Consider the following 19,753-nt stretch of genomic DNA (forward strand, 5'->3'; position numbering starts at 1 on the left):
TATTGTTCTGTGCACTGACCTCGCCAGACTGCCAGACTGTTTGTCGCAGTTTGTCGTGGTTTGTCGCTTGGTATCAATACATTAAACTGCGTCGCACCTTGATTAACGTATCTGGATTACTGTGGCTTGATATTATATTTTGCGTTGAAAATGGCCGCAATTTTACGTGTAAAACGTAAAAATACCGACGTTCCATTGGACACGCTGGTCATCGCGTGCAAACGTCCGAAAACTGAGGTCTCGCGTTCGGATACCCCAACTTTGGAGACTGTCGCTCAGTTTGCCGGCACACTCACAGATCCGGTGAGAATCTAATGATTTTTATCCTCATTAACACAATTAACCGCGACCCAACGATCGCAAATTTTCTCCTGTAGACGTATGTACTCCACTGGGAAAGAATAGGTTATCTTTTAGGTTAGGATAGTTGTAAGTTAATTGTGAGCAGGTAAAAAAAAATAGAAATAAGGTCTATATTCAAGGTTTAATAGGTTTAATAAATTAAAAATTGAAGGAAATAAAATGGACTAATGAACTGAGCTAGTTATTGGTGTCAGTTATGTATTTTAATTTAAATAAAAATGAACAAAGGGTCTGTTTTCTATTGCTAAACTGGCTGCACTAGTTCAGAGTTTATCTCTTTTACTCCACATTGTAGGGAATTCAGCAGCAAAAAACACCTTAGGTTATCTTCAGTGATTCGACAATCAAGAACAATAGTAATCATAACAATAAGACGTTAGAATCATAAAGTCATAAAGTATGAGCGCAAGTTGGCATTTGTTGCAAAGGTTACAAATTCCAAGTTACAAATTATTGAAATAGTACAGCAGTTTGTGTACTTAACCATTGCAGCAAGTTCCAACTTGTGTTCATACTTTATAATTCTAACAACAACTTATTGTTATAATATAGTTAAACTGTGAAGTAAAGAATTAGTAAAATAAGGATAAATTCTTAATCATATTATATGTTATATATGTTTAATCATATTTAATATGTTATATATGTTAATATTATTATAAACCGTATGAATAAGAAACTAATAAAAATTGAATGTTGAATATATTTTTCAGACTGAGGACGTCACGAAGCATGTGGCCAAAATTCTACCTAAAATAAAAGCAGAAAATTACCAAGCCGGTATCAAAAGGCCATTCGACTATGATTATCCTGCAAATGTTTCTGGAAAGATACCCAAATGGACAGACGAGGACTCAACGACAGAAAGATACAAAGTTATCGATTGCCAGCATTCTCTGGATACGTCAAACGAGGAAGAGCTTAAGGATAAGTGGGTGACGCTCGTAGAAGTGGAGGATTGCTGGAGTATTTCCCGTCTAACAAGTCACACTGAAGCAGTAAGTTATGTAACAATCAATTTTTTGCATAAAAGAAACTCGCTCTCTGACGTGTAGGGGGAGTCCGGGAGACTTGACCATAGAGGAGAGTTGAACCACTTCAAATATTTCGTTCAAATTTTGAACAAAGAGCTCAATCCGAGCACGTTAAAACACGTTTGTCTCAATCACAGTCGAAACGCACTTCAAAGCGTCATGTTGTCACGTGCTCGGATTGAGCTCTTTGTTCAAAATTTGAACGAGATATTTGGTTCAACTCTCCTCTATGGTCAAGTCTCCCGGACTCCCCTTACAATATATATGCTGTAGTAAAGAATTAGCTTCATATATTAAAAATGAATCGAGTATGGCGGACATAAATAAGGAATTGTGCAAAAATGAAGTAGCCTTTCAAACAGAGAGGTAGAAAATAAAAATAGACAATTTTTTACAATGTATGCACATGTACGAAATAAATTAAAAGTAGGAATACATGAAGTAAAATGTGAAATATTTGAAATATTTGAAGTGAAATGTGTGTATGTAGGTATATAAAACATATAAACAAATCTAAACGGTATGTTTCAGGATATTGCAGATTACGTGTATGATATATATTATGCGCAAACCTCTGACAACGTATTTGACATGTTTGACAGCAATAATATACTTGTGAAGCGGCCAGAATACGACTCAGATGTGGGTGTTGAAGACGAAGATGATTCCTCAGATTCCAATGCAGAATCACATTGGAAAAATGATTATCCTGATACGGATCCAGATCGTTCATCTCGCGATGATGATTCTGACGATAATTTCGACATATATAACGACGATCACAAGTTATACTATTCTACACAGCATGAATTCAGCTATGGAAGAAGACAGGAATTGGAGAGTAACTCCGACAGTGATTTGTCAAATACTGAAAGTAACTCTTCAGATAAGGAAGAAAGATCGTCGAATGAAAAAATATCAGATATTGAAGAAATATCAGATAATGAAGGGGTGAAAGATATATAAATACATTGTCAATAAATTATAAAAACGCGTGATTATAAAACACTTATATGTTGAATAGCATATTTTAGTTTCTTTAATCTTCGCGTTTCTCTTTGTAAAAAAAAAGTGAATTATAAATGGCATAAAGTTTTATTTGTATATATTTGTCTATATATATTTATTACAGACTTCTCGCATGTAAAATCCGTCTATCAAAATAAAAATGGCAAAAGAAGTAAGCCTAGAGACGAGAGGATCGATCACGTAAAATCAAATGAAAAAAATCCAATCTCCGATGGTTTTACGGACCAAAAAGTTGAGTAGAGAAATGCTTGTGAATGCAACTATAAAAGTTAAAAAAAAAGACCACGAGGACGATTTCGACTAGTTTCGCGAAAAGATCCGCGTGCGTTTGCTTCCATGAGAAGATTAAGCGATCGATCCCCCGGAAGGATGGTGCGGGATGTGCCTGTGTTGTTGAAGAAAGAATTTACTTGTCGTCGTGGATATGGCATGTAATGATATACACCAGATTTATAGCGTATTATAACAAGTTGTTGGAAGTACCAGTTGCGTGGATTTATAAATTTTCTTCGTCGTACATACAAGCACGCACACGCGTACATACACACGCACACACAAGTTCGGTCCGCGATTAACAACGTAACGTTTAACAAAAGGTGTTTTCGCGGATCGAAGAAAATTACCTCGAAATCGTCTATAATTATCGGGAACGAGGGGGGGAGGAAGAGGGCGGAGGGAATAAATCCGGTCGATGTGACGAGATTACTTGTCTCTTGCAGGAGATTCTTCTCGCGATTTCACGCCTCGAAGTCTCTCTCACGCCGTGGAATTCGCCGCGCGGACAACGGTCGGCATGTTTCTTATGTTTTTTATTCTTTTTAATTAATTAACGAGCTCGTCGTATGATATGAGTAGTACATTGCGTATACACGTAACACTGGCCTTAATTCTAATTTATATTACATTCACACGCGCCCTGCGACGAGGGGGGGATGCTCGCTCCGCTTCGCGAGCACGTACGATGATTTTGATTTAGAGTGCACGGGGTGCCGAGTGCGCCGATAAAAATCCAAATATTAACGCCGATAAGCGAAGGCGTTTGGAGATCGTCGGCCTTTCTGTCGCAAAATTGTATTAGTTGCAACATATATATACGAGACATCCCAATAGGAGTTTCCTAAATATTTCTACGAAATTTTAAGTCTTCGATGAATTTAAGGAGTCGAGCTTTCCTTAATCATTTATTTAAATAAAAACATTACATTTATGAATATTAAATTATCTTTGTCATTAAAAATATATTTTTTCCGATTGAGCTTCAGCAGCTTAAAAAATTAACAAAATCTTGCACGACTCCTGATTCGATCTATAAAGTTTAATTTGTGTTATCGAAGTATTTAATATTAAAAGTATAAAGAATATTAAATTTAATATATTAAATTTTTCCGTCTTTTTCTCTTAGCTCTTTTCTTCTTTTTAAACGCTGTGATAAATAAATACAATAGCTAGCAAGGAAATTTTTTTGCCATTAATTCTTTCGTTTTTATGATATGACTCTGATAAATGCACTTTAAATTCTCTCAATGGATATTTATCGACGCATTCACGTTATTATTCGCAAACGCGGGCGCAATTTTCGCGGACATGCGTAACCATTTTTTATTTATATATATAATATATATATTAAATGTCATACATTGCGCAACGTAACTTAGCAGATTCACAAGCTGAGATTGGTATCATTCATCAGGATCGTTTACTACCGCTCCGTAATACTCTACTCGCCTACTGTACAACATTTTACACTCATCGTATTCCTTCGTTAAGGTAATGTCGATTATTAACGCTACGAGATTATTGGAGAGTCATGAGATTGCACAGCAACGCCCGAATCGATCGATCGTGTTGGCGTCGAGCCCAGTCGTTTTTTTTTCTTTCTCCACTTTATTCTTCGCCAATTATTATATGTACAGGACGACGGCGGCGTCTCGCCGATTCCTTCCGGCACTCTCAAAAATTGTCCCTCAAGAATGTCGAAACGAGGCGACGATCGCCAAAAAAGATCGCTTGCAATCAGAGCCATGTATATGTATAAAATACTGGGTATAATTTAGATATAACTTAATTTATGTCGAAAGGCCTTTTTATTTGTGAAACATTCTCGAACTGATTCTTGAATTTTCAATTAAGAGACAAAATGAAGAATAAACAATAAAGAAAAAAGAAGTAGTACGTAATATAGAAAATAGATATGTAAATATATTATATTACAAATTAATTTAGGTAATGAGAAATAAACAATACTAACTTATCGCGAAAGAATTAAGCTTCTTTCTTAAAATAATTTATATTTTATTTTGTTATATGTAGATTTAATAATATGTCTAACTGTGTGCCATGACTCTGTTTGCAACCCTTTCCTGCAAGCTCGTCCATTCACACACGCGTAAAATGATTCCTAATTATACAATGTTTTATATATACATATATATATTACAATTATATATTATATTTCGGAAAACACTTGGAAATATTTGAAAATTTTTTATAGTGCAATTCGAAATAATATAATACAATTATAATAAATATATATGTATGTATATATGAGTGTGTCATATATTTACACATAGATACCTTCGGCTTATAAGTACAAACGATTCCCTGGGTCAACAAAAATCACACAACGTAATTAAAATATTCAACTAAGAAGTCCGATAATCGCTTATTATATTATGTATAAACTGGCAACAATAAACAGTCCCCGCTTTTAGAGTCGGTCATCGCGTCTCCAACACGTCTCGTCCTTTTCTTTCTCTTCCAAAGGAACCTCTCTAACAAAATGTGACGTTCACGGAAGTGGGGTGCTAAATAGTTAGTCAATGTTAGAGCACTTGTCGAGCAAAAGATCCAGGTTTTCGATTCGATTCCTGCTTACCATCTTATATTATGCGATACTAAAGATTTGGGCAGGAAAATATTCTACAAATATTCGGTGCAGCGATATTTCGACTATTTTCATCTATATTTGTTAATGGTGCTCGACCATTAGCAAATATGTAATTCATGTGAGGAATTCTTTTTGGAATTGCGTACATAATCTGGGGCTAGCTTTACGAACATCACAGCTCGCATACGGATCGATTTTGTAATTCGCTTAATTGCTAATTATCCCGTAATAAAATGAACGAGTATTGTATTGTAAGATAAATCATCGATCACAAAATTCTAATATAATAAATTATTTCTCGGAAATGAGCAAAGATTGTAGTTTGTTCTCAATTTCACTTAGTCAGCTGATTTAATGCAAATTAAAAAATTTACTGACAAAACATTTAAAAATATTGGATATAACTCGATATAACTTATAAAATTTAAAATAGAGTACAACCCTCTCCCTATCTATGCCTTCCTTCGATCGGTCTGTAATTGTACATTTGTATATTTTCTCTCATCAAATTCAACAAATTTATTGGAACTTTACGCAGCAACGGACCTCAGGTCTAATTTTAAAAAAAGGACTATAAATATTTCCAGGATATAAAATTAATTTGATCAAATAATAAGAATGTAATGTATTCTACATCACTAGCAAAACTACTTCTTTCGAAAAAATATTATTCGTATTTTTTGAAAAAAATTTGCGATAATTCAAAATGAAGGGGGGAAGGGTCTCTCCTTCTTCATTTAGTCAAATTAATTCTCGGAGCACGAATATATAGACAAATCTCAGAAATTATTGCCGAATTATCACTCCCGCTTATTTCGAAGTAAATCCTAAAAAAGAAACACTAGAAGGTCCTCCGAGAAGGGGGACGAACAGCGGAGAAGTCATTGTCCGCAGAACTTCGGAGATTTAAAGCACCGACGCCTCGGTCCTGCCGGTCGGCGGCGTCGTCGGATGGCCGCTGGCGTTGTTATTGTTATTGTTGTTATTATTGTTATTGTTATTGCTCGCCTCGCCGGCGTGACTCGAGCAATAGAACTTCTTGTGGGCGATGAAGGTGCTTAGGTAATTGAAACTGATGTCACAGGAACGGCAGTAGCGCGGCCCGCTCTTGCTGGGGTCCAGGCTCTCGTCCGGCGGCGGCGTGTCCTCGCGTTCTTGCTTTACCTTGCCAGCGACCACCGGCGTCAACGGCGGTGGCGGCGGTGGTGGCGGCTGCGGGCTTTTCCTTATCTCCGTCTTGCCGTTCACCTGGATCTCAACAGGGATCTCTTCTGGCGTCGTGGTAGCCACGGGTTCTGGCGTCGACAGCGTCGCCTCGTCGTCCAGCACGCACGTTATATAATTCTCCTCCTGTGACAAAGAACGTTTCATAAGATTCTCTCAGTTAAAGGTGCGTCCTAAATATTTCCTAAAAGAAAGAAAGACTTAATTCTGATTTACTTTTTTCGAAGACATATATTTAGTATATTTATCCAATATTTTACAAAAAGGCAATATTAAAATTTAGTTTGTATTTAGACAAAGAAAGAGTTAAGCAGTTAACAAAGAATGCGATATAAGGCTGAAAAACAGGAAGAGAGAGACCAACCTGTAGATCAGTGCCGCGCTTGTCGAAGTGCATCCTAATGTGGGTCCTCATGCCGCGCAGAGTGTTGCCCTTGTAACGACAGATCGTGCAACGGAAGGCCTTGACGCCCTGATGGGAGTCCATGTGACGCTGAGCGGCGCCGGCCGTGGGACTGACGGCACCGCAGACCGGGCATCGCCAGCCACCAGTCGTACCGCTGGTGCAGGTATGACTGCTTCCAGGTTCTATCATCGCCTGCGACAAGCCATTATATCTCATTAAATCCTTTTCGTCATTGCCTTCGGGCAATCGGAATCATCGATCTTAACAAAGATGAAACGGGGTTTGTTTAAAAAAAGTCGAGACCTCTAAAGAGATATTTTAGGCTTCAACGTTGCGCTTGTGTCTAATGATATTTCTAAATTTCGACATTCTTCTTTCATAGCGCCTTTTAAACATCCTAAAAAAATTTCAGATATTCTTCAAGCATCTTGTAATATTTAGTTTCTTTCTTCTCACTGTTTTATTTATTAGACTTTACCTTGCACTTAGAACACCGCGTGTGATGCTCCTGGGGTTCGGGCCTCTTGGGACAGTAGAACGCCTGATGGGCGACCAGATTGTCTATGGAAGCGAACTTGATGCCGCACGCGGCGCAGATGAGCTGGACCAGGGGCGGCGAGGGCGTGCCGGGAGGCGGCGGACTGTTGCTCACCGTTGTCTCCCTCGCCTGGCAGTAGTGCTTCTTATGAGCGACGAAGTTCTCATGTCGGCAGAATACGATGTTGCATTCCTTGCACCTTGAAAGGACAAACGATATATATTCCATAATTCCAAGAAAAGCTAATCTCATAAGATCTCAAAAATCAAGGAAAATTCTTTAAAGTTCGTGATTGACGAACAAATAAAAAGGGTTCTGAAGATCCAAAGTGAAGAGTTTAAAGACTCACAAGTTTCAAGGATCAAAAATTTATACATGTAGAAAGCATATAGAGATTTAAAAGATTCAGACTTCCAGAGACTCAATCTGATTCTTCAGAAGAAAACCGGTTGCTTACCTGGAGACGCCCTGCTTGACGAGCACCCCGGGGACGGGGGGCGGCGGCAGTTCAGCGAGTCTCAGGGCGAGTTCCGTGGGCGGGGGTGGCGCGACGGCGGCGGTCTGGGCCGGACCGATGGACCTCGTTCTGGGGCTACCGCTGCCTCTGGACCTGGGACTGCCCGGAGGCGGCGGCAGGGACGACGGTGTCGGCGACATTCGGTTCTCCTTTTCGTCCTGGTGCACCGGCGACCTGCGTACGCTGAGATCGAGGGGCGCCGAGGCGGACGGCGACGTGGACGCCGCCGCGACCACCGGTGTCGAGGGCTTGTTCGCCGCCCTCAGGACGGCCGGCGGCTCCACCACGGCGTTCTGGGCCGTGGAGGCGAGGCCCCTCGTCATTGGCTGAAGGGAACCTGAAAACGCAACATCGTGTTCCAGAGAGAATGTCATTTATTAACATCTAACATCTATTCTGAAGAAAGGGTTGAAAAATACTGATACCGTTTGGCAAAAGGAAGCATGCTGTGTCAGGGGCCGGAAGTGCCGGCGCGGCGAGGACGCTCGCACCGCGGAACAACGAATACGGCACGATGAGAATGGGGTTAGTGGGCAGCGCCAGGCACGGCTGCGGCGGTGGCGAGTCACCAGGACTCGAGCTGGTCGGCGGTGACGCCTTCACCGAGGATGCCGGCGTCGGCGTCGGCGTCGGCAACGTATCCTTCACCACGTGCCTCGTGCTGCAATAATGCGTTTTGTGTGCCCTGAAATAGATTAAATTGCAATTGAGGAAACGTCTGTAATCTTTATACATACGAACGTAAATTATTAATAATTAATAATATTATAAATTGCTATAGTTTTTACAACAGTTAAAAAAGTTTACACAACTTATTTTGCATTAAATTAGATTGACTTTTTCAGATTAATATTTATTTTTAAGAGAATCTACAGCTTCGAAGATTTTTAGGATCCAAAAATTCTGAATTATTACGCGAATCTAAGTTTCGATAATTCGAGAATCTCAAGAATTCATAAATTCCTAAAATTTCAAAGATCAGAAAGAGTCTCCACTTTATTTTAAAAATTATTCTCACAATTTAATCTATAGTTGTAGTAAATTCTTTAAATAATGGCAGACTATTCTTTTAAATTTATACATTATTTTATTTTTGCGTCTATGATTTCAAATAGAATTCTTCTCATTATAGTTTTCTTCATTCTATTCTTCCGTCCACCCACCGATACGTCTTCAAGGAGCTGAATCGAATGTCGCAGTTCCTGCAGTATCTCTCGGCCTCCTCGTTCAAGGAACCGTTGGATGCGGTGGTCTGACCGGCCGCGGCCGGGTTGCTCGTCGAGGAGTTCGGGTTCGCCACGTTCGCCACCATCGCCACCGCCGCCGCCACCGACGACGACGACGGTACCGTCGGCGGCGCCGGCGAGGCCGCGTGCATCCGCATGTGACGATTCAGGGACACCTTCTTGTCGGCGCTGTAGGAGCAGTGCGGGCACGCGTATGCCTTCCGCACTTCGAACTTGCCGCCGGGCTTGCTGCCGCCGTCGTCGTCCTCGTCGTTCGCCGCGTCCTCGTCCGCGCGGGGCCGATGGGCGCAGTAGAAGGTGCGATGGGCCTCGAGGGTGCTCGCCGAGCTGAACCGAATGCCGCACGGCGGGCAGATCAGGGCGGTCGGCGGCGGCCTGGCCGGCTCCACCGTGATTGTCTCCTTGCCGTCAGTCGGCAGGACGAACAGGCGACCTGATGCGATCGCTGAAGAAATCAATTCAATCAGGACCCTGGTGATAAGTTCATGTGAGCTTGTACTTATTTATTATTTCTTATTCCGTATAATAAATTCTCTCATAAATCTTTAAAGGTTCCGGTTCCTCAAGATCCCGATGGAGGAGTCTATCCATCTACTGTTACATCAGTTTCAAAAGTTTTAATTCAAATTCCCCCAAAAATTCCCTTTTAATAAAATTTTTAAAATACATTTGTCAATATTTATATTTAGTAATTTGTAATTATCCAGTAAATCACATTATCGTTGCAGTTACCACAAGTTCACTATTATTTTTCGTTATTTTCGGTGTGAATTATATAGCTCACTATTATTATAGCTCTAACATGCATTCATAAACTACATACATGTTTTATCACTATAATCTGTGATTTGTGTACATATAGTAAAAAATATAGTAAAATATCGTACTATAAATATGATGAAAATGACTATAATTGAAAGATCTTGGTATAAAGTTATTTTTATTAATGTTATAGCAGTAATAATTATAAAAACAAGAACCCCAAGCATAATTATTTTACTATGCAATTATAGTCGCAAATACCAAACACTTTTCTTTCAGTGTGGGACTCGGGTTGAAAATTCCTTTCGTCTACAGCTTTCTAACTGTTTCACGCGTTTCTGAATGAAAGCGTCGCCGTACTAGGTCCTACTTACCGTTCTGCAGTCCAGCCGGAAGCGGCGGCGTTGGATTCGGCGGCGACGTGTTCTCCGGCTTCACGGTAAGGGCGGCGACGGCGGCGGGTCGCAGGGCGGGATCCGTCGCCAGACTAGTATTGAGTCTCAGTCTTGGTGCTACCTCGTCGTCGAGTCGTATCCTCTTGGTCTCTCCCGAGTCCTCCGAGTCCCTGCGGCAGACGGAGTCCCGTCTCTTGACGACGGTGGACGACAACGAGGACGACGACCTCGGCTGGCAGTCGTCCTCCTTGGCCTGTTGCTCCTCATCGACATCCTTGGGACTCGACTCCCGCGTCCGCACGCTCCTGGACGGCGCATGGCGGTCTCTTATGCCTCTAGCCTGCGTGTATTTTTTAAATAAAAAATTGAATTCTAAATGTAAAATCTCGAAGTCGCGTTTAAAAAAATCTTATTGGAAAAATTTCAGTGAATGAGTCCAAAAATGAGTTTAAAAAGATTGGTAATTGGAAAATCGACGGGTTAATCGGAGAATTACGTATTTGAAGTTATTATTAATGCTATATACCAGCCCGGCCCTTAAATGGCAATTTCTCTAATTATAATTAATTGTACATTGCAGCGTGTCTTGTTTCACTTAATTATTAAAATATAACTAGTTTTACATTAAAGAAATCTTCAATTAATCAAATGACTTGAGCTTTTTTTAGCATTGATATCAATTTTCTTTCGAATACTTCTTCCTAACGGTGTTGTATAATTAATTTAATACAATTTTCCTCAATGTTGACGTTAACTGTTTAAATACTATTTTAAAAGCGTAATTTCTAATTAATTCTCAAATACAAAGTCAACGCACCTCGATGTCCTCGGCGAAGCTGGCCAGACGCTTTCTCGCGTCCTCTGAGAGCACGCTGAGGCGCAGCTTGATGTCCTCACTGGCGGAGGAGCTGGTCGAAGATAACGCGGGGTTGAGTCTTGGAGGGGGTGGTAAACTCGAGTCCTCCTCGACGACTGCGACCGGACTCGATACCGCCGATCCGCCACCGTCCACACCGCTGCTCACTGACGGGGTCTTCTCCGAGTCGCTCCACTCCTCATCCTCCCCTGGAACCGAAACAGAAGCACTCATCAATCGGTATTCTCAATCCGCAATGAAATAATAGAGAAATAACAGACGCTATAAAAATGTTCACCCTTATCAGTTAAATTACCTCGCTATTTTATTTTAACACGCACGCTTTAAAGTGATAACAACAAATTATTATAATTCTGAAAATATAAAAATGTTTTTCTATATTCTTTTGTGAGAATATAGACAAACACGGAGAATGTTAAAAGAAATATTATAGAAAAATCTGAAAGATTGTGATAAAATAATAATTTAGAATTGTTTTGAATCGAACTCTAATCGTTCGAAGATTTGAGATTTCTTGAGAAGTTACAACGTTGCAAATTCAAGACCTGAAGACAAGTCGAAGACAGAGCAAACTACGTCCATAATTTATAAAGTCCATCTTGCAAGACTGCCTGGTCGTTCAAAAAGCGAATCCTACAAATTATGAATTTATCTCACTGTCATCCCAAGTCTTTCATTCGACTTCCGCTCGAATTCGGCTCTACCAGGATTAAGAGATATAAGTGATATAACACAGACGAGCGTACATTTCTTCAGAAATCGCCAGTGCCGGTCGGAGGTAGCCCGTGAGACGACCATAACGACGTCGCTGGAGCGGAGAGAAGCTGGGCGAGGTGTCGCGATGAGAGAAACCGTTCTCCGGATCTGTCCGGGTGCCTAATGGGCTCTCGGTACAGCGGCCCTTCGCGTACCCCACGTTCCCTACTCTCTCGCCGGCTCGGTCTACCCCCGTCCGGCACAACCACCAATTGCACCCTTCGCACGCCACCTCTCATCCCCCACCTCGGGGTCGCGCGTTCGGCTTGCTCGACAAGCGCAGCCTGTCGAATAGTTTAGTGTCTAAGGGCTGGTCCCGGCGAGCGTGTGTGATGGATGCATTGATAGGACATTTAACTCTGAGGATTGCGCCAGGAAGCTAGGGATATCACTGACGATCGAAGGAATCTCTGAGAAAATTCATTCTCGTCGCGGAATTTGGGAATTAATTAGAAATTACGCTTTCAATATAGTATTTGAATAGTTAACTGTTAGGAAGAAATATTCAAAAGAAAATTGATATCAATGCTGAAAAACTTTAAAGATTGCGTTCCTTTAATGTAAATATTTTAATTATTAAATAATTACGACCAGAAAATTGATCATTCGGCCCTTCTGATCATAACGATAAGATATTTTTCGATCAAGGTTTTAATATAAGAAATCATATTTAAATATACACGATTCTCAAGACATTTTTTCCATCGATCATCAAGAACTTCGAGGAGAGCTCGAACGATCCACCAGGTGGTTCGTCGTCGCGAGAGATCGAGACTCGAGAATTACGCGGATGCTTTAATTGCCTCCTCAGGCGAGGAGAAGAAGGAGCGGACACGGGGAGAGTGACAGAGGGGGCCCCGACGCGAGGGAGTACTCGGAGAGAGAGAGAGAGAGAGAGAGAGATGCATGGGGAGATTGGGCAAAGGGTTGCGGAGCGCGCCTCGTGGGCTATCCCGCGCTAGCATCTACACTCGGGTCGTGTTCCTTCCTCTCTGCTTCTCTGTAAATAAGCGGTCATCGATGGATCGGCCGTGGCGTGGCGTGGCGTGGCGTGGCGTGGCATGGCAGGGCACGGTGCGGCAGAGCCTCCCTTTTTCTCTCCTACGGATCTATTTCCGTCCCTCTCGGGAACGAGCACGATCGCGGGCCTTAATTGCACAGCCATGCATACGTTCGCCAGCGACGACGTCTCTGCGAGTTCATACGCGACCCTTGTCCGCTTCTTCTTCTTATTCCTCTTCTTCCTCCTGCTCCATCTCGTGATCTGAGATGTACGATTGGAGAGAGGAGAGGTGTACGGTGAAGAGAAGGCCGCGAATAGATCTCTCTATCGTATGATTGAAGCGAGAGGTGTGAATGATAGAAGTTGCAGATAAGCTCTCTTATCTCGCACGGTTGGTTTCCTTCCCCCCCCTCCGAGGTTCTATTATCGAGCCGGGAGATTTCAAGATGATCTCTTCGAGCGTGGATTGGACTCGCGATCGGCTCGGAGATCTGAGGATCCGGGCATTCGAATAATCCTACCACGTCCGAAAATTCAAGAATACAATGGTCGTACCGTGGATTTAAAAGGCTTTGAAACAGCCCGAATTTCAGGATCCGAAGAATCTCCTCCAACCTTCCGAAATTCACGGCTCCAAATATGCTAAATTTCAAAGAGCCTGACAAAAGTTTTGAGACTTAAGCTTCGAGTTCCGAAAAAAAATTCTTAGTCATAAAATTACAAACTAGAAACGCAACATTTTGAATATCTTAAAATAAAATTTAAATGTGAAAAAATAAAAAAAAATTTTTTTCTCGTTTATTAATTATTGGCGAAACAAATACATATAATTTTCTGTAAAAAAAAATTATTAAGATCTATCCCGCAACTCGGATATTCTCAAGTTTAGAAATGAAATTTCTGAGCTTCTGAAGGTTCTGACGAAGGGATGGAAGAAAACGTCTTCAAAGAATACGAGGTGAATCCTAAGAAAATACGAAATAATCTGCAATACCTATACAGTCCTGTTCTAATATTTTGACGATCAATTGAAAACTTAATCTTCAGGACTCCCTTGAAACTCGGAACAGTCTTAATTGCGCGTGCATGCACATTGCATACATCGCCGATCGTGAAAGGGGGCTGCGCACCTACGACCACCACTTTTACGAGCGTCCAACCACCTCCGTCGTGCAACGACGGTTGGGGTGCAATATATCTCGAAGAGGCGGCGGGGTAGGAGGGGTCCGCGGGGAGGCAACACGGCCGCCATTAACATATCCGCGGCCTGATAAGCCTTTCTCGGAACCGATACCGCCGCGCCCGTGTACACCTTCGGCCCCCGCTTTATGCAAGAAGCGAGCAATCGCGTCGCGGCGACTCCGGGCGTCGCGCTGAAGAACGGAGCCGGAAGCTCGTACTTTCGATCCCGCCACTCCACCACGTCCTTCCGATATACTCCGTCCCCGCTAATGAGCCTCAAATTCCGGCCGATTTACCGGTGCCTCCGACCGGCGCGATTGATGCGTCACGCAACGATAAGTTCGTTCGATATCTTATTACCTCAGACCCTTAGTTTGTAGTTTTGTAGTTTCGAACTGTGGAAGTTACTTGAAATCTTGCAGTTCTGAATCGGAGGAATTCTGGGATCTTTGGAATCTCGGGAGCTCTGAATTTTTCAAGTTATAAATCTTTGAAGGACGTTAATTTTGAGGAAGCTTTGCGCGTCTTGTTGGAAAAAACAGAGAATTAATTAGACTTTGGGTAAGTTTGCCTCAGAAATTTTCACCTTTTTACTCGCAGGAAAAGTTGCACCTATTGTTCTCTGGCAAGCAAATTCAACATATAATAGAATTATATTCGATTTATTAATTCCCTAAAGAACAAGTGCGATTAAGGATAGGACCCTCGCGACGCCGCGTACATCTTCGAGACGCGCTCGCGTCCAAGGTCGCAAAGAGACGGCGAGATTAATTGCATCTACGGACCGGGGCGAGAGCCCCGGTTCCCGTTGATTTAACGAAGCGAAGATCGATAAAACAATCAGAGACGCGTAGACCAGACGTACTCTTGAGGAGTCGCGCGAGCGCACGTGATGTGCCGGTAAATCATCGCGCGTTCCGTGACCGAGGGCACACGCGTGCCGCGAGAGCCGCGCGATGCAAAAGCGTCCGCTCGTTAAAGTAATAAGTAGGTATGCGGGGCATTTATTATCCCGAGCTCCAAACCCTTAATTCCTTCCTTCCTCGCCGCTTCAGTCACGGTCGACGTTGCTCGGTTCAAACGTTAATAAACGGAAATTTCGAGATACGCCACGCGCTGCTCTTCCGATTGATCGTCGAATGCATCCGGATGACGAATTTCATCCTTTAACCCTTAAAGGCTACATGGTCCATATATGGACCTCGCTTATGGACCTTTGATCGTGTATAAAGCTGGGTCTAATTAATCAAACCTTTGAGAGTTATATATGAAATTGGGGTAGAAAAGACTGAAGAATATAATAAAATTAGTAAAATTGTCAATAATTAATATTAAATTATCCAAAAACATTAATTTTTGAAGAGTCTTAAGTGGTTCAGACTCGAAGTGTAGCCTTGAAGGCTCTCGGGCAAGTTAACGATTCGCAGAAAGATTCCATTCGCAATCGCTCCCTTCGTCCCACGTAAGGATATATTCGGAGACGCACATTCTTATTGTAATCATCGTGGCTCCTAAAAATTCGTACATTTGGTCATGGAAGAGAGAGCCCACGACTTGCACGACACCCTGTGCACACCCACGTACACCGCCGACGCGCGTCCTCCGAGAGGACTCGCAGACGGCGCAGAACGGTAGCAGCTTCATCGGCGCTATGCAAATAGGATCCTGATCGTGACGCGGGTAGGCAAACACGCGACGTACAGGTAACAGGCATTACAGGCAGCGGGACGGGGCCTCGGCCTGAGTGAGTCTTCTGTCCCCTCCGCCCTTTCCTCGTCTCCTCCTTCTCTACCTTCTGCCCCCGAGAACCCCCTCCCCTCCCCACCGATTCGCATTGCGGATCGTGCGCCTTTTCACGACCCACGAGGTCGATCGCTCTCGCCACTCGTATAACGCCGTTCCGCGACCATTCGCTTTGTCTCTCTTCCTCCTCCGCCCGCCGTCCTCCCGCACCCCCCGCCATTCGCACCCCTTACACCGTTGCATCGTGGAGATATGCTAATGCGGCCGGTCCCGATCGTGACACCGCGGCCGCTAAGTGAGAGCTCAACTCGCGAGCCTTCGGAAAGACGGCGAACAGAGGGAAGAGAGGGGTGCTCCCGTGTCGGACTTCCGGACGAGGGGCACCGAGGAGGGAGGCCTCCGCTCCTCGGCCGATCGAGCGATCGACGTGTCCGTCCTTCGTGGAATATCGGATCAAACGCGCAGTGCAAGTCGCGGACTTTAATTACGAATGGAATGGCAATCGATCGTGTATCGTTGTGCGAGGTATTTTTAACCGAACGGCGTAAATGAGAAACGCCGAGGACTTGAGAAACAGAACAGAGTTTGATTATCTCGGTGTCGTACTATTCCTTCCCGCGGCTTCAAGTACACGCGTAAAGGAACGACTCGAGCAATAAAAAAATTGCGATATGAAAACGATATGAAAACTGGGCAAACATTTTTCTACTCAGTATTTCAGGATTTACTCCACTCTGAATTTTACCACACAGTACGGATATTCCGTAAGATTTGCATAATTCAATACTTACAAAATCGGAATAATTTTTGGATGATATTTCACAGCTCTATCGTATACTTTGAAAATTCTAGTTCAAAACTCTGATAAACTAGAATTTTGATAATTCCACGCTTTGAGAATCGCGGCTTTCGCAATTCCAGCGTCAGAAATTGGGAATTCAAGGATTATATCACTTCAGAATCCTGATAGTTTAGAACTGCCTTATTTTGTTCTTTTCGTACAAATATTGCGCATTGTGTCAGAAATCTCGTCAGATACGAATTAAAATTCTAATATTTCGCAGTTCTCTGCCGGAATGTGTCTATAAATAGTTTGTGAAGGCGGACGCTGTAAACTCTCAAGCACAACCAACGGTCGCCGAGTCGCAGTCTCCCGCGAGTCAGATACGTAACAGCTTTATTGTGTCGATCGATACTTCGGATCGGTACTCGAGGTACCCGAGGTGTATCCGTCCACCGACGGTCGCCAGCCGTCTCTTCTGGGAAGCTCGGATCACGTCGTGGAGCGCATTATTCATGCGGGACGAGCCTGCTTCGTCGCCACCTCCGCCTTCGTATGCTTGGCGTTTACGCCTCCTCCTCTTCCTCCTCCTCCCCCACGTCTACTCGGCCGTAGGGACAACGATCATAGTAATTATCCTAAAGGACGACGATAAGTCCGATATCCCGCGCTGATAACGTCGCCGTTTCGACTTTCCACATTTATCACTTAATCACGATCAGCCTGTTGTGATACACGAGGTAAATCGCGTATTGGTGGTATTTGTTATTAACCTTTAATAAATAAAGGTATTTGGGAGAGCGACGACTTTTCTCCTGATGCCAGGTACGCGATTAGAAAATCGAGATAATTGCTTCTAAGAGAGCTTGAATAATTAAACCGCAATTATGTATACTTAAATTAAAATTGTTCACCTATAAAAGCCAAAGTTCATTTAAATTCCAATATTTTTAATTTCAAGAAGCGGAGAATATATTTTAATAAGAGTATATTTTAATGTAAAGAATATCAATATAAACATTGATATATCAATATTAATTCGGAATTTTCTAATACACAGAGTATATCCATTTTCTATCTTATTTCCTATCCAGTTTTAAGATAACAGATTTCATGATAATGGATTGACCCTGTTGATCATAATGTACATATATATTTATATCCTCTTTATCTTCTTCGATTAGTTTTATCTTAAAACAAACATTAGTAGTTTCTAAAAGAGTTTGAATAATTAAACTAAAATTCGACTGTTGAATCCAAAATTCATTCAAATGCCAATATTTTAAATTTCATAGAAAGAACAAAATGTTCTTTTTTAAGTATATATATATATATTTTTTTTTTAACATTAGAAGAATATTAATATAAACATTAATACATCATTATCAATTTGAAATTCTCTATCTTATCCAATTTAGTTTCCCGTTAAAGATATAACAGTTCCCATGATTTGATTTATATATAATCACAATGTATATTTAGATCTTCTTTGTCTTCCTCGATAAAGTTCTACTTTAAGACAAACAATTATCTCCTGCTCTCCTAGTCATCAATTCCGAAGACTTCCGTTTGACGAAGACAACTTTGAAGCATCGTCGATATGCTAATCATACGACTACATCGAGACAACGCGGACATTGTCTTTATCCGAAATTACCAGCACTACAATATCTCCAGTCCGTTGATCGAACACTCCTCCCCCTCTTCTCTCCCGCCGCCCTCTCTATCTCTCTAATTTGTTTGCCCATCATGAACATCATCCATCGGACGATCTCCCTTTCTCTTCCTGCGCTCCTCTTTCTCTCTCGTCGGATTTTTTTGTTATTTTCTCTTACCCTGTATACGACCGGTCTTATAATATCGGGATTGGTCGGACTAATCTCCTGGCACCCGATCGCAGAACGGTGATTAGACTCTGTATATTAGGATTAGAGCCGGTGAAGATCTCTCCCTCCACTGATTCCAAGGTGCCTTCCATCACTCAGACCGCGGCCAAGAATGCAATTTCACTCAGAACCGAGTCGTCTGTCGATACTCTCGATATAAATTCCCTTCGGTTGTCTACTCACCACGTGATCGTTTCATCCACGTCCGTGAATCCTAGAACGTTTGAATTCGCAGATTTTCTTGACTTCTTGATTTCTGAATACCGAACTTGACGTCGTATTCCTCAGTTTCTCGAACTCAAATATTGAATCTAAAGTTTAGAGGATTTGTTGAGATTCGAAGCTTCACAAAAAGTGAAAAAATCCGAGAGAAAGTCCAAGAATACATTCAGAAACTATCAGTTCGATCCAAAAGACCGACGGTTGCTGGATGAACGAAGCCGCGTTTTCTGAACACCCCGGCACGTGTTATAATTCCGAATTGATATTCCGTGCTGATGTTCCTCGATGTTCAAATACCCAGAAACTCTTTTTGAAATTGTATTCAGATTCAAACGAATCTCGGATTTTAATTGAACGATTTGAAATGAATAGAGTTATATCCCCTCGTGACTCTCGCTATCCGAATGAGATCATTGGGAGTCGGAGCGCAGAAGGCCGTGTTCGCGTTCACGTGTCGTTATCACGCACGTTGTGCATTTCCCCTCATTTATTTCCGCGCGCGCGATCGCGCGCCCGGACGTCGAAAGCGCCCTGAGGGCAGAGCCCGGTGAGAAAGAGGAGGAGGAGGAGGAGAGATCTTTGATCGGCGCCGAGACGCAGCTGTTTCGTTTATCTCGCGACAGGAACAGGATCCGCGCAGGTCGTTTCGCCCGCGAACAGGACCTTCGAGAGACGTTATCGTCGCGCTCCATCTGTCACCGTCTCGGTTTCCTCCGCCGCGCTGCCGGGCCGGCGATTTTTTTCCATTCCACGTTAAAACCCGGTAACGAAGGAGGAGGAGGAGGAGATGGGAAAGAGAGGGAGAAGAGAGAAAGCACAGGGGAACGGCTGATTGTCGATAGGGGTGGCGAAGAGTAACGTCGCCGCGCCACCTCGCAAATTGGTAGCGGAGAAAGCTTCG

General features: G+C 42.6%; 2 protein-coding genes across 3 annotated transcripts in view; one reads left to right on the forward strand and one right to left on the reverse strand.

Moving 5' to 3' along the window:
* Positions 1-6: 6 nt before the first annotated feature.
* On the forward strand, positions 7-2,595 carry LOC112467381 (probable RNA polymerase II nuclear localization protein SLC7A6OS). The gene is made up of 3 exons (XM_025035973.1): positions 7-303; positions 1,077-1,361; positions 1,929-2,595. The coding sequence occupies exons 1-3, from the start codon at positions 151-153 to the stop codon at positions 2,361-2,363; spliced, it is 873 nt and encodes a 290-aa protein (XP_024891741.1). The 5' UTR covers positions 7-150; the 3' UTR covers positions 2,364-2,595.
* Positions 2,596-4,922: 2,327 nt separating this feature from the next.
* Positions 4,923-19,753, reverse strand: part of LOC112467382 (zinc finger protein ush) — a 62,509-nt gene continuing 47,678 nt past the window's right edge. Inside the window, exons 1-9 of one of the 2 annotated variants that reach the window (XM_025035975.1) lie at positions 12,026-12,097; positions 11,220-11,467; positions 10,382-10,742; positions 9,162-9,690; positions 8,424-8,683; positions 7,939-8,335; positions 7,422-7,680; positions 6,902-7,135; positions 4,923-6,663 (exon numbers count right to left, since the gene is read on the reverse strand). In XM_025035975.1, the coding sequence (XP_024891743.1) occupies positions 6,220-6,663; positions 6,902-7,135; positions 7,422-7,680; positions 7,939-8,335; positions 8,424-8,683; positions 9,162-9,690; positions 10,382-10,742; positions 11,220-11,467; positions 12,026-12,077 (2,784 nt within the window). In that variant the 5' untranslated portion in view covers positions 12,078-12,097 and the 3' untranslated portion in view covers positions 4,923-6,219. Of the gene's footprint in view, positions 6,664-6,901; positions 7,136-7,421; positions 7,681-7,938; positions 8,336-8,423; positions 8,684-9,161; positions 9,691-10,381; positions 10,743-11,219; positions 11,468-12,025; positions 12,098-19,753 lie in introns of those variants that run through there. The other variant, XM_025035974.1, reaches the window with a different exon arrangement.

Source organism: Temnothorax curvispinosus, unplaced genomic scaffold (genome assembly GCF_003070985.1).
Source record: "Temnothorax curvispinosus isolate PA1 unplaced genomic scaffold, ASM307098v1 QBEX01017232.1, whole genome shotgun sequence".
Lineage (NCBI taxonomy): Eukaryota > Metazoa > Arthropoda > Insecta > Hymenoptera > Formicidae > Temnothorax > Temnothorax curvispinosus.